Source organism: Zeugodacus cucurbitae, chromosome 3 (assembly GCF_028554725.1).
Source record: "Zeugodacus cucurbitae isolate PBARC_wt_2022May chromosome 3, idZeuCucr1.2, whole genome shotgun sequence".
Lineage (NCBI taxonomy): Eukaryota > Metazoa > Arthropoda > Insecta > Diptera > Tephritidae > Zeugodacus > Zeugodacus cucurbitae.
The window spans coordinates 31,883,838-31,896,823 of NC_071668.1; the positions used below are offsets into that span (position 1 = coordinate 31,883,838).

At 34.9% G+C, this 12,986-nt stretch overlaps 1 protein-coding gene across 2 annotated transcripts in view; it reads right to left on the minus strand.

Moving 5' to 3' along the window:
• LOC105219240 (DNA-directed RNA polymerase, mitochondrial) overlaps positions 1-12,986 on the minus strand; it is a 76,336-nt gene that overhangs the window by 5,891 nt on the left and 57,459 nt on the right. For both annotated transcript variants that reach the window (XM_054226696.1, XM_011195239.3), the window contains exons 2-9: positions 6,938-7,078; positions 5,851-6,277; positions 5,237-5,386; positions 4,791-5,184; positions 4,382-4,738; positions 1,856-2,118; positions 247-621; positions 34-175 (exon numbers count right to left, since the gene is read on the minus strand). In XM_054226696.1, coding sequence (XP_054082671.1) covers positions 34-175; positions 247-621; positions 1,856-2,118; positions 4,382-4,738; positions 4,791-5,184; positions 5,237-5,386; positions 5,851-6,277; positions 6,938-7,078 — 2,249 coding nt within the window. The remainder of the gene's footprint in view (positions 1-33; positions 176-246; positions 622-1,855; positions 2,119-4,381; positions 4,739-4,790; positions 5,185-5,236; positions 5,387-5,850; positions 6,278-6,937; positions 7,079-12,986) is intronic.

A 12,986-nucleotide genomic window follows, 5' to 3' on the forward strand; every position in this document is an offset into this window, starting at 1 on the left:
ATGTACAAATTAACATTAAAGATATGTACGCACTTGATGAGGCAAACGTATTAGTTCTGATTTATTCAGTAAGTAGCCTCCATTATTGGGTGTACTCCAAGGTTGTGGTGGGCATAGCATGGGTACCAGGCTTGAATCAAATGTTAATGTTTGCTGCCGTGACGTACGCAATAATCTTTTTGAATAAATCAAAAATGTATAAAATACAATTAATCTACAATTCAATTGACTTGAATGAAAATTTACCTCGCTAATACAGGATGAGGTTTTACTTCTTCCTTTACTAAGCGTCCTTGATTTCGAAAAAGCGTATAAAAGGCGGGTAAAAGATTCTGTTGTTTGCTTTTGGCTTTTTGACGCATAATATGGGCATCTATTTTAATGTCACGGATCAAAATATTGTACAGAAAACGGCCGATACCAGACTGCACATTGGTAGGCCAACTTACATATTTCACATCCATACTGGGCCCACTATCTCGGTGATTGTGCACAAGTCGTTGCCACATTTGGCGAGCATTGTCATTAGTACTTGCCTCGTGCCATAAATCGCAATAACAGCTATATATTTCTCCAATTTTTTCCAGAATGCCATTTTTCTTTTTCATCTCAATTTGATATCTAAATAAAGAATAAGTAAATAAAGGCTAACTTCGGATTCAAACGAACATTTTATACTCTCGCAATTTATTGCTATAGTTTTATTAAGATATCATACGATTTGACACTTATATTCGGCATAAAGCCCAATAGAATAACGAAAATCATCATACAAGGTTTATGAAGGCTTGGAATCCTTAACCAATTTCACTCATTTTCACCACCAACATACATTATATCTAAGATTATATGCTCACTTAATTTGGCTCAGATATTTCAATTATTAACCGATATATGTATGCGGAGTAAAGACTATCGTATTTTTGAAAAACCTATAATTAGGTATGGGATCTAGGGGAAGTTAAAACCCGATTTTAATCATTTTTGGAACAAAGACATACTTTTGGAAGAAACAAAGTCCTTTGAATTACATTAAAATATCTGAAGGATTTACCGATGTTTTCGGTGAAAAATGACCTTTGCCACTGAGTTCTTCATGTTCAATATCCGGGGCCTTGAAAGTTATTTTTTCACAAAGTGCAAAGTTTTTTCCGCTATCTTCATTGGTTCCTTATGTATATATTATAATGTGAAGAAATGAGATGGAATTCAAAATTCGTGGTTGTGAGCCGATTGACCATTTTTATGTGTGTTATCAGGGTGTCAAGAAAATATTATATATCGGGTTTCGCCATTTTGTGGGCGTGGACCGATTTCGCCCATTTTCAATACCAACCTCCTCAGGGTGCCAAGGAATATGTGTACCAAGTTTCATTAAGATACCATTTTACTAAAGTTATCGCTTGCTTACAGACAGACAGACAGACATCCGGATTTCGAATCCACACGTCATCCTGATCATTTATATATATATAACCCCATATCTAACTCTTTTATTTCTGGGTGATGAAAACAACCGCTATTATACTCTCTTTAGCAACTTTGTTGCGAGAGTATAAAAAGATAATATGCATTTATATTACAACTAGAATTTCGACAATAAAACGACCTACACTGGAAAAGGCACAAAATGTAATTATAGTTTTATATACAATAAAACTTGCCAAAATTTCAACTCCGATAAATAGAAATACGAGTTTTTCAATTAGAAGCATGAGTTGAGATACTATGTATAATTTTATATGACAATCGAAAATTAAATGCACTTGAAAATTTTTTAAATAACGTATTGTATGTATCATTTTTAAAGTAAAGGAAAAATAAATTAATAAATAGCTTTTAAGTGTATACTCACCTTTGCTGAACTTTCTGGCCAAGTTCTTTATAAAGTTGTCCTACTGTTGGACTAAAAGTTTCAGATCCTTCTGCCAACTTATAGATTTCTTGTAGCAAAATATCGGTATATATAGTGGTGTCAAGGGCTTTAAGGTATGTGTAATAATTCATGAAACTATTTGGTTTGTAACGAATTTGGGCTCGTAATGTATTTAAGTCACGCACGATGGCAGCATTTATTTGTGTACGCCACATCTCTTCTAGTTCTTTCAGTTTTCCACGCTAAATTTTATTGGAAAAACCAAATCAAATTTATTGTAGACTCTTATATTATAATATAGTGAGTTAACGCACTTTTAGTATTTTTCAACCTAGTCTTTGTGTGGGGAATGGGCGTGGTTGTTTTCCGAAAACTTTCCCAAAAAAAAAAAAAACAAATATAAAAATGTTAATAAAAAAATGGCGAAATATCACAATAAAAAAAAATGGTCAGTGTGATGTTCGATTATGCAACTGTACACGTTTGGTCATCAAAATGATCCCACCAAATATATTGATTAAAACAACAATTTAGCCTTGGAAGTGTAAAGGAGAATTATTTCTGTTGCCATATATTCCAATGATATCGTCAGAATCTACAATACCCTTCAGATGGCTACAGTTTCGTTTTCGTTTAGCATTCACTATACCTATAAAGGCCTACCAATATCCATTTGTAGTGTAGATTTAGAAAATCCGGGTTTTTCCCATGTTGTTGTTGGCCAACTATGTGCTGCATTCTCACGTGTGGGAAAGCCATCGAATCGATTTGTATTGACTGGAGAGAGGTTAACAAAAAATATGCTGCCCTACTAAAACTATTCCCTCTATCCAACAATACTACAGTAGTCAAAGCACAGTACATACAGTAGAAATATTCGTGGGGAATTCTCGGTGGTAAGATAGCCGCCATCTTGGAAAAACACAGTGCTGCATATATGGAGTACATACTTCATTTTAGTAAAACTGTAGTCAAAAAATAGCAAATATTATATATATTGCTGTCTTATATAAAGCGAAATTATTTATTTATGCTTATTTCACTTATAGAAGATTTTAACATCAATGTGTGCTATATTATATGCAAAAAATGTATGTAATGTAGATGAGAAATTTTATAAGTGGTGAGAAATAAATACAGCTCTTATACAAGTACTTCTCTGTGGTAAGTTATTTTTGGCCACATTTATTTAAACTTTACTGACACAAAATTAAAAAAAAATCCATTTTCGCTAGTTTTTACTTAAATTATTTACAAATGGCTTTATTATTAAAAGGCTTTATGAGCTTAAAACGATACGTGATCGCCTCCTTATTAAACATTTTTAAAACAAAATATGTCATTATGCTATTGAATAGGTATTTCAAACCATCGGGTCCGAAGTAACAAGATTCAAAATCGTAATTTAATACTAATTCAATTTTTTTTATGAAATTTATAAAAGGCTCAAGAGCTTTTACTAAGTTTGACGAATCCTACACTTTTCATTTTGTAAAAGTATAGGCGTCTTCAGAGATCTATTCTTTCTCGAATAGTGTTAAAGACAGCAAACAATTGTGCATTTTAAAATTTTCATTACACATAGAACAATATAAATATGAAAATGAATTTCTCTGTTTCAATTATATCAATTTCCATACAATCTGTAGTAGATTGATGACTATCTATGGAAGACATTGCCAAAGCTTGAAAAGTTTGCCAAGAACTATCTTGAACCAGACATACATACTCTTTCAAGGTTATTTAGTGAAAATTATTCAAATTGTTTCATAGTAATATTAAATCTTTTAAAATTTGAAATCGCAAAATGCAGTGTCACTAACCCAGGAATGTATTTATTTTAATACAAGATTAGAAATTTTTTGAATCGCGTTATACACTTGTATGTAAAATATAACTATCTTATCAATAAATAACATTTAATACCACCATAAAATTTAATAAATATGCGAAATAATTTAAAGGAATTCCAATAATAATGAAAAAATTTATTTTATTTAATAATTTTTTAAGTACTGTTCATCGGGCTTTAAAATTTTTGTGAAGATTAAATACTAGCACAACCCCCTAATTACCACAATTGTAGCAAAAAAGCGTAGCACACAACCTAAGTACGCCTCGGTGGTATGTTAAAAGATGAAAAACAATGTAAACAAACCAAAGGTTTTCTACTGTATATACTGAGAGTCAAAGTGAAAAGTGGCATTTACTAAGAAATGCACTTGAATATTTGACATTGAAAACGAGACCCGCAAATGTCAAAAATCTCCTAAAACAAAACCAAACAATAGTAAAAAAATTCAACTTAAGTGAAAAAGACAATGATATTACACCTACAAACCAAATTAACATTTCTATGATAGTAATGATTTTTATCAAAACCAGTTTTTGAAAATTTTACATAGAGTAATTTACATGGGAAGCGATTAGTTTCTTTGTTGTCTGTTTGACAACACATCATAAATATTGAGATGTACATATGTATATATTGGCATAAGTACTTACACAATATTCAGCATTAGCAAATTCATTTGAACTTTCTATTGACTTAATTGTTATGCAGCCATCTAATTCAACTTTCAGTTGTTCACGTGCCATCTTTTCTAGCTCCGTCCTTTTATAACCACATTTTGACTTCATCACATTTGTAATTGATGACGAGCTAGTTAATTGGGACGAGGTTTCCCCTGAAGGTACAATGAATTGATTTAAATGATTAAGTAGTTTGTTATTATAGCTTAGGACTGGTGGTGTATATATTGGGGTAAAATCTGGTTGGACGCGGCGAATAGCATCTAAAGCAATATCTCTTTGGTCAGCAATAAACACTGATCGATCCATAATTTGATTTAATGACATTCCCTGTAAAAAAATAATTATTTAGCAACTGTATATGCACTATAATAATTATTACATTTTGATTTGCCATTTGTTCAAACTTTTTAATTTGTTGAATATTCTCTTCAGATGATTCCATGCGCCCTAGACATTCAAAAATAGCGGCAAAAGTTTGTTCGTTAAATTTCAATTGATCTTCCTCGATTAGTGCGAAAATATCTTTAAATCGCTCAAATGAACCCTTTTCGGCTAGACCATGTAGTAGAATATTGTAGAATTCAATTGTAATAAGACCCTGAGTTTCCACTTTCTTTTTTGCTCTCTGTCTATATGCTAACAATGTGGCAATTCCCCGATGAACCATTCCAGCTGAAACACATACATTAAGGTATGATTCCAAATTGATTCGAAGAGCTTTTTCTTTTGCAAATCGTTCTTGCTCCTCATTATTATGTATTTTAGATTTGAATCTAAAGAAATAAAATGGTAAACCATGTAATAGATAAAAAAATAATAATTTACCTTGATTTTGGCTTTGAGAAAACAGTAGTTTCTGTACTCTGGGCATTGTGATATTTAGAACTTTCAATGCTATCTGAATCAATATAAGGTTCGGCAGCCTCCAAAGGATCCAAGAGCTCTTCTACATCGTTATCTTTTGGAACCGTACAACTGCAAAGTGTAAAAATTTCTTCCTTTAATTGCAAAAAAATCGTTACTTCTAGACGCTTATTACTGATAGAAAAATAACCAACTAGCAATATAAATTCCATGGAAATTTTAGGAACTTATTGCATTTTTAGAAATTTACAATAAAAAAGTGCTGGAGCTATTCTAAAATCGTGTAATTTAGTAATAAAATATGTTCACAAACACGACGCACCTTTTCTGTCTCCGATATATATATATATATATATCAGACTTTATACTGATAATATTGGTCAATTTGTGAGATATCTTAAAGAATTTAAGTTTAGTGCTAACAATTTATATTAAATAGTATTGGATAAAATACTTTTGAAGAACATTTGAAATGACTTTCCAATATTTCTTCTTAAAATTAAAGTATAAGTTCTTAAAATCAGGACAGCACAGGACTTATTTGCAGCAATTGGTTACTATTTTAAACATTTTACCTGAAAGCATCTTCCTGCGTTTCAGAAATATCCTGACATTCATTTCCCATACTTTCGATTATGTCGCGATAGCTGTTGAAACTCTTTATGATATTATTTATGTCTTCTGTATTATTTATAACACGTTTCGTGTACTCTTCTTTTCCGAAGAATATCATTGGCTTATCATCATATATTCCCGATTCCAATATGGTACGATCCATTTCATATATGTCAATTTGTTTGAAAATCGCCGGCTCTGCATTTATTTTAGGTTTATCTCCAAGTGATACATTTTCTAATACAGGTGTTTTGTATTTAAGATTCTTATTTTCCTTAGCGCGTTTCTCAATTATTTGAGCCTGCGTTCTAGCAATGAACTCCTGTAATTTTTTGGCTTTCAGTCTTTTAACTCGGGATTTCCGCTCGTTGGCTGATATGTCTGTAACTATGAGGGAATCATCAAAAAGTAATCAATGTTAAAAACTGTGATAATAATCCAACATTTTGGTTATGGATCTGTACTAGATTATTAATAAACCCTACCGATTAAACGAGCAGAATTTGTTGAGCCATGAAAGGCAAGAGTTTAAAGCGACGAGATCTTAAACTGCTCAGCTACAGAAAAAACAGCTAAGATTTAGAATTACGTAAAAGAAAAAAATATTAATTTTTGAATTTTCATTATTAAGGCATTTACATTCGGCGGAATTGGTCGTTTAATTCAAAATTTGTTCTAGTAGATTTTAAAAGCTTAAAAATTGTTAAATGAACTGAATGGGACGTTAAATTTAATATCAGACAAAAGAAATGAACTACAAACAGAACCATTCAAAAGTTAATTGTATGACTATAACATCGAGCACTGGAATAGATGACTTGTGTTCAAAAGTGAACGACTAACGATATAGGTAGGCAGCATTAGGACAAGAAAAAATAAATATTTTTTTGCATTGCTAATTGCAAGATATCTTCGAATAAAACTTTAAGTTCATTAATCTGATTAAATGAGATTTTTTTTTTAAATTTTTATTAATTTTACTTTTTAATTTCGATTTCCAAAGGACTTTCGATTATAAAGATTATACCCAATGACACAATTACTCACCTTCAAGCAGCTCAACATACTTAGAATATCGAGGTTTTACTACGCGTTTTTTCTTTTTTCTAAAAACTTCATTTATAGTTGTAGACTGAGAACGAAACACTGGATTGAGTAGAATTGATTGCCGCTTATTTACATCAATATCTAAAATAACATAATTATAAATATTCCAAATTAAGGGATTTATAACATAAGAATTGTAACTTCTACAGTACTTATTGCATATAAGATAATTATAAAGTTCTTTCTTTAACGCCAAAATCATTTTCAAAAATATTAAAAAATTTTGATTTTTGTCAGGAGGAAAAAAATTCCTCATATGGGCATTTCCGCCATGTCGAACGTGACAATCGTACACCTTTCAACTAAAAAAAAATATGAACTAAAAAGTTTTTAAATTTGACAGTTGGATTTTTTAATAGCCTTTCATTAGCTCTACATTTAGTGTTAAGGTTGATTTTGAAACGGTTTTCATTTTCAAACGGCGATTTCAGCGAATTCTGAGGCAATATTCAAATGTTTTTGATTGTAGAGCGTTGTGAATGGATGCCTTTAAAATTGGTATCAATTTCACCCAAAAATAATTTATAATTTTTTATACTCTCGCAACAAAGTTGCTACGAGAGTATTATAGTTTTGTCCACAGAACGGTTGGTTGTAAGTCCTAAAACTAAACGAGTTAGATATAGGGTTAAGTATATCGAAATGATCAGGGTGACGAGAAATCCGGATGTATGTCTGTCCGTCCGTCCGTGCAAGCTGTAACTTGAGTAAAAATTGAGATATCTTGATGAAACTTGGAAGATGTATTTCTTGGCACCATAAGAAGGTTAAGTTCGAAAATGGGCGTAATCAAACCAATGCCACGCCCATAAAATTGCGAATACCGAAAACACTTAAAGTGCCATAACTGAGCTATAAATAAAGCAATGGAAGTAAAATTTGGTATAAAGGATCACACTATGAAGGGACATATGTGGAAGAAATTTTTTTGGGGAAGTAGGCGTGGCCCCGCCCCTACTAAGTTTTTTGTACATATCTCGCAAACTACTAAAGCTATATCAAGGAAACTTTCTGGATTCGTTTCTTTTAGGTACTACCTTATACAGTCCAAAAATGGAGCAAATCGGATTATAACCACGCCTACCTCCCATACAAAGGTTATGTTGAAAACTACTAAAAGTGGGTTAACTCACTAACGAAAAACGCCAGGAACAAATTTCACATAAGAAATGGCAGACGGAAGCTGGACTCTTTACTTTGGACTGGAAGCTGGATTTTTTTACAAAATGGAAAATGGGCGTGGCATTGCCCACTTATGGATCAAAAACCATATCTCAAGAACTTTTCGACCGATTTCAATGAAACTTGGTTTGTAATATTTTCCTTACATGTTGTGAAATGCTACGTTTATAGTGTGGCAGCCCCATTCAAAAAATCGCCGAAATCGGACCATAGGTTTTCAAGGCCCCATATATCGAACATGAGGACCTCGGTGCTTCTAACCTAATATTAGGGTTTCAAACTTTCAATGGACTTTATACAATATATATGACGAATATGTGGGTCAAATTGTGTATTATATAATATTAATAAAGTTAAATAAATAAATTGCGAGAGTATAAAACGTTGGGTTACACCCGAACTTAGGCCTTCCTTACTTGTTTTTAATTAAATATTTACCACATTCGCACGGGACATGTCTCATAGGAAATTTTTTTCCATCATAATATTTATGTTGATTTTGTTCTTATAATACGGAATTATTTCACAACAAGCCCAATAAAATGGCATAAAAAAGTAGTAAATGTATTTATTTATTTATTTATTTATTTTAACTAATATCCAACGAGAAACACAACAAAAATTCTATAGTATGAAATTAAAATAGTATTATGAATGTGATATACAGTTTTTTTTCAGAAAATGCTGTCCTCGAGTATAAAAATTTTTGGATTTCGTTATCTGCCAGACTTTCCTGCTCCCACTCCATCGACGGCTCCTTGCAAAAAAATTCTATTCTAATGAATAGTATTTTGTTTATTTTATAAAATCAACAAGACTGAGAGCAGTTACCTTAAAAAAATAAATATTTGAGAAAAGCAAATAAAGGATTTCATAATTTTAGTTAAGAGATTTATCAAGAAAATAATATGTCATCCGTTAACTTGTCGCTTTTAAAAGCAAACGATTTGCTCCTGACAACCTTGTTAAAATGAGCACTCTTATTTTGATTTGTAAGCCTATAATTTTTGCCAAAATCTATTTGAATAGCTATTTCATTGGATGGACGGTTTTTGCTCATATGTAAATAATTAATGTAAATGTATATATTTACATACTTAAGTCAACTTTATTAACCAAAAAATTGTTTTCAATTTTTAAATTCCACACCTACGATCTCGCACGTGACCAATTTTAACTACTACTACTTTCCTTATAACTCTATTTTGAAATCCATCTTATTCCTTCACTTTATAATGTAAACATAAGGAACCAATGAAGATAACGGAATAAAACTTTACACAATTAGTGCATATCATCTCTGGCTTCACTTGTGAAAAAATTTTCGAAAACGGACCATAACTTTTCAAGGCCCCAGATATCGAACATGTTGAACTCAGAGCCTAAGCATAAATTTTAACCGAAAATATGGGTAAATCTCTCAGATATCTCAATTTAATTCAGAGAATATTGTTTTCTTCTAATAGTGTGTCTCTGTTCCAAAAATTATTAAAATCGGGTCATAACATTTCCATATACCTCATTGTAGGTTTTTCAAAAGTATCTTCTCCTAGCTCCCATATACCTAATTATAGGTTTTTCAAAGATACGGTGAGCTTTATTCCGCATATATGTATTGGTTAAATTTCTTCAATAAATTGCGAGAGTATAAAATGTTCGGTTGCACCCGAACTTAGCCTTTCCTTACTTGTTGTGATTGGGAATACCTTGTTGATGAGTTCGTTTTTCGATTAGACAAAGTTGCAGTAATTCGAAATCCGTTCGTTTCGTCGAAAGGTACTCGATCATTATCAATAGTCAGCAATTGCTCTGAGATATCTTTAATAGAGGTATCATTCAGTAACACAACTGTCATCTTTATCGTTAGCTGAAGTTTCTTCACATAACGTCATAGAATTGACATGACAGTGTTTGGAATTTTTTTAATGTTTGCTTAAGTGCTTCTAATGCACGTTTATGCCCCATGGTGCATTCGTCAAATATGATGGTTTTCAATGCTGATAAAACTTGGGTCATCACGGGGTGCTTTACAATATTACATATTCATTCTTCAACAGTTTGAAGTTTTAACGGTAATTTGAATCTTGAATGAGTCGTACGCAATCCTTCTAACAATGTGGCTGCTATTCCAATGTTGGATCTCGCACGAACATTGGCTAAAACTAATGGGATGATGAATGTCTTTTCAGTGCTACCAAGGACATCCAGGAAATATAAACCACCATTTCCTTTGGTGCATTCATTTGAACTTCTAAATTTAATTTCTTGTGATCACATTCACCTATCCCATGTTATATAAATGTGAAGAGCGAAAAAAATACAATTAAAAAACAAACTTGGTAAAATTACAATAAATGCAAAGGCATTGTATTCAATTATTGCGATACTAGAAATTGATTGGTCAATTTTACACGTGAAAGCAACAACAAAGTTAACTGTTCAATTCGCACAGGAGAGTATGCGGATAGCTCATTAAAAGTTCTGTCGGCGCTTGTCGTGCTGCCAAATTGTTTTACATATGTAGACTATGGGGGATGGGGTCATATGTAGAAGTTCACGCAAGTGAGGAAAGTTTCTGATTGCCATTCACTTGGGAGTGGCCAGGAACGATTCTTTTGCATATGACTCAAGCAGCTCACGACTTGCGGTTTTAGACCAAGTATCCCCTGGGTAGCTAACAGACATCCGTTTGGAGGCGAGCTAAAGTGAGAAGGCGAAGCCCGCTTGTGCGGTTGTGCGTAGGGCTTGGGACCCACCACATAAAAAAAATCTCCCCAATGAAAACAAACACCGAGCCTCGGATGAGAAACCCCCCTTTTGATGACGACCCCTGCAAACGTACTAAGGATCATGATTTGAGGGCATTCACCTGGAATGTCCCGACTCTTAATTGGGAAGGTGCCTCTGCCCAGCTGGTTGATGTCCTCATACAACTAAAGGCTGACATCACCGCCGTCCAAGAAGTGCGATGGACGGGACAAGGACGGAAGAAGGTGGGTCCTTGTGACATCTACTACAGCGGCCATATAAAGGAGCGCAAATTCGGTGTTGGATTTGTGGTGGGAGAGAGACTACGTCGCCGAGTCCTGGCATTCACCCCGGTGGATGAACGTCTTGCCACAATCCGCATCAAAGCGAGGTTCTTCAACATATCGCTGATTTGCGCCCACGCTCCAACGGAAGAGAAGGACGATGTGACCAAAGATGCTTTCTATGAACGCCTAGAACGCACCTATGAGCGCTGCCCCCGCCACGATGTCAAAATCGTGCTTGGCGATTTTAACGCCAGGGTGGGTAAAGAAGGTGTCTTTGGCACAACAGTCGGAAAATTCAGCCTCCATGACGAAACATCGCCAAACGGCCTGAGGCTGATCGACTTCGCTGGGGCCCGAAATATGGTTGTCTGTAGTACCAGATTCCAGCATAAAAAAATTCATCAAGCAACGTGGTTGTCCCCTGATCGAAACACGCGCAATCAAATCGATCACGTTGTGATAGACGGAAGACATGTCTCCAGTGTTTTAGACGTGCGTACGCTCCGAGGACCAAACATTGACTCGGACCATTATCTAGTAGCAGCAAAGATACGCACCCGCCTCTGTGCAGCAAAGAACGCCCGTCAACAAACACAAGGAAGGTTCGACGTCGAAAAGCTGCAATCACAACCGACAGCCGAACGATTTTCTACTCGACTTGCACTCCTGCTCTCTGAGGTCACTAATCAGCATCTCGATATAAGGGAGCTGTGGAACGGCATCTCAAACTCATTGCATACCGCTGCAGCCGAAACAATTGGTCTCCGGCAACGCCAAAAAACCAGTTGGTATGATGAGAATTGTCGTTCCGCAGTGGAGAGAAAACAGACTGCCTACCTCGCAACGTTGCGATCGACCACAACACGTTCGGGGTGGGATAGATATCGAGAACTGAAGAGGGAAGCGATACGCATTTGCAGACGTAAAAAGAAAGAGGCCGAAATGCGTGAGTATGAAAAGCTTGAAAAGCTGGCCGACATGGGTAATGCTCGAAAATTTTATGAAAAGATGAGGCGAATAACAGAAGGTTTCAAGACCGGATCATTATCATGTAGGGACCGAGAAGGTAATCTGGTAACGGATGTCCAGAGCACACTGGGATTATGGAGGGAACACTTCTCCGACCTGCTCAATGGCAGTGAAAGTACAACACCAGGAGATGGCGAACCCGATTCCCCAATCGATGACGATGGAATAGATGTTCCATTACCCGACCATGAAGAAATTCGAATAGCAATTACCCGCTTGAAGAACAACAAAGCGGCGGGGGCCGATGGATTACCGGCCGAGCTATTCAAATACGGCGGCGAAGAACTGATAAGGTGCATGCATCAGCTTCTTTGTAGAATATGGTCGGAAGAAAGCATGCCTGACGATTGGAATCTTAGTGTGCTCTGCCCAATCCATAAGAAGGGAGACCCCACAATCTGCGCCAACTACCGTGGTATAAGTCTCCTCAATATCGCATATAAGGTTTTGTCGAGCGTATTGTGTGGACCTTATCAGTGTGGCTTTAGACCTGGAAAATCCACAATGGACCAGATATTCACCATGCGCCAAATCTTGGAAAAGACCCGAGAGAGAAGAATTGATACTCACCATCTTTTTATCGATTTGAAAGCTGCCTTCGATAGCACGAAAAGGAGCTGCCTTTATGCCGCGATGTCTGAATTTGGTATCCCTGCAAAACTAATACGGCTATGTAAGCTGACGTTGAGCAACACCAAAAGCTCCGTCAGGATCGGGAAGGACCTCTCCGAGCCGTTCGATAC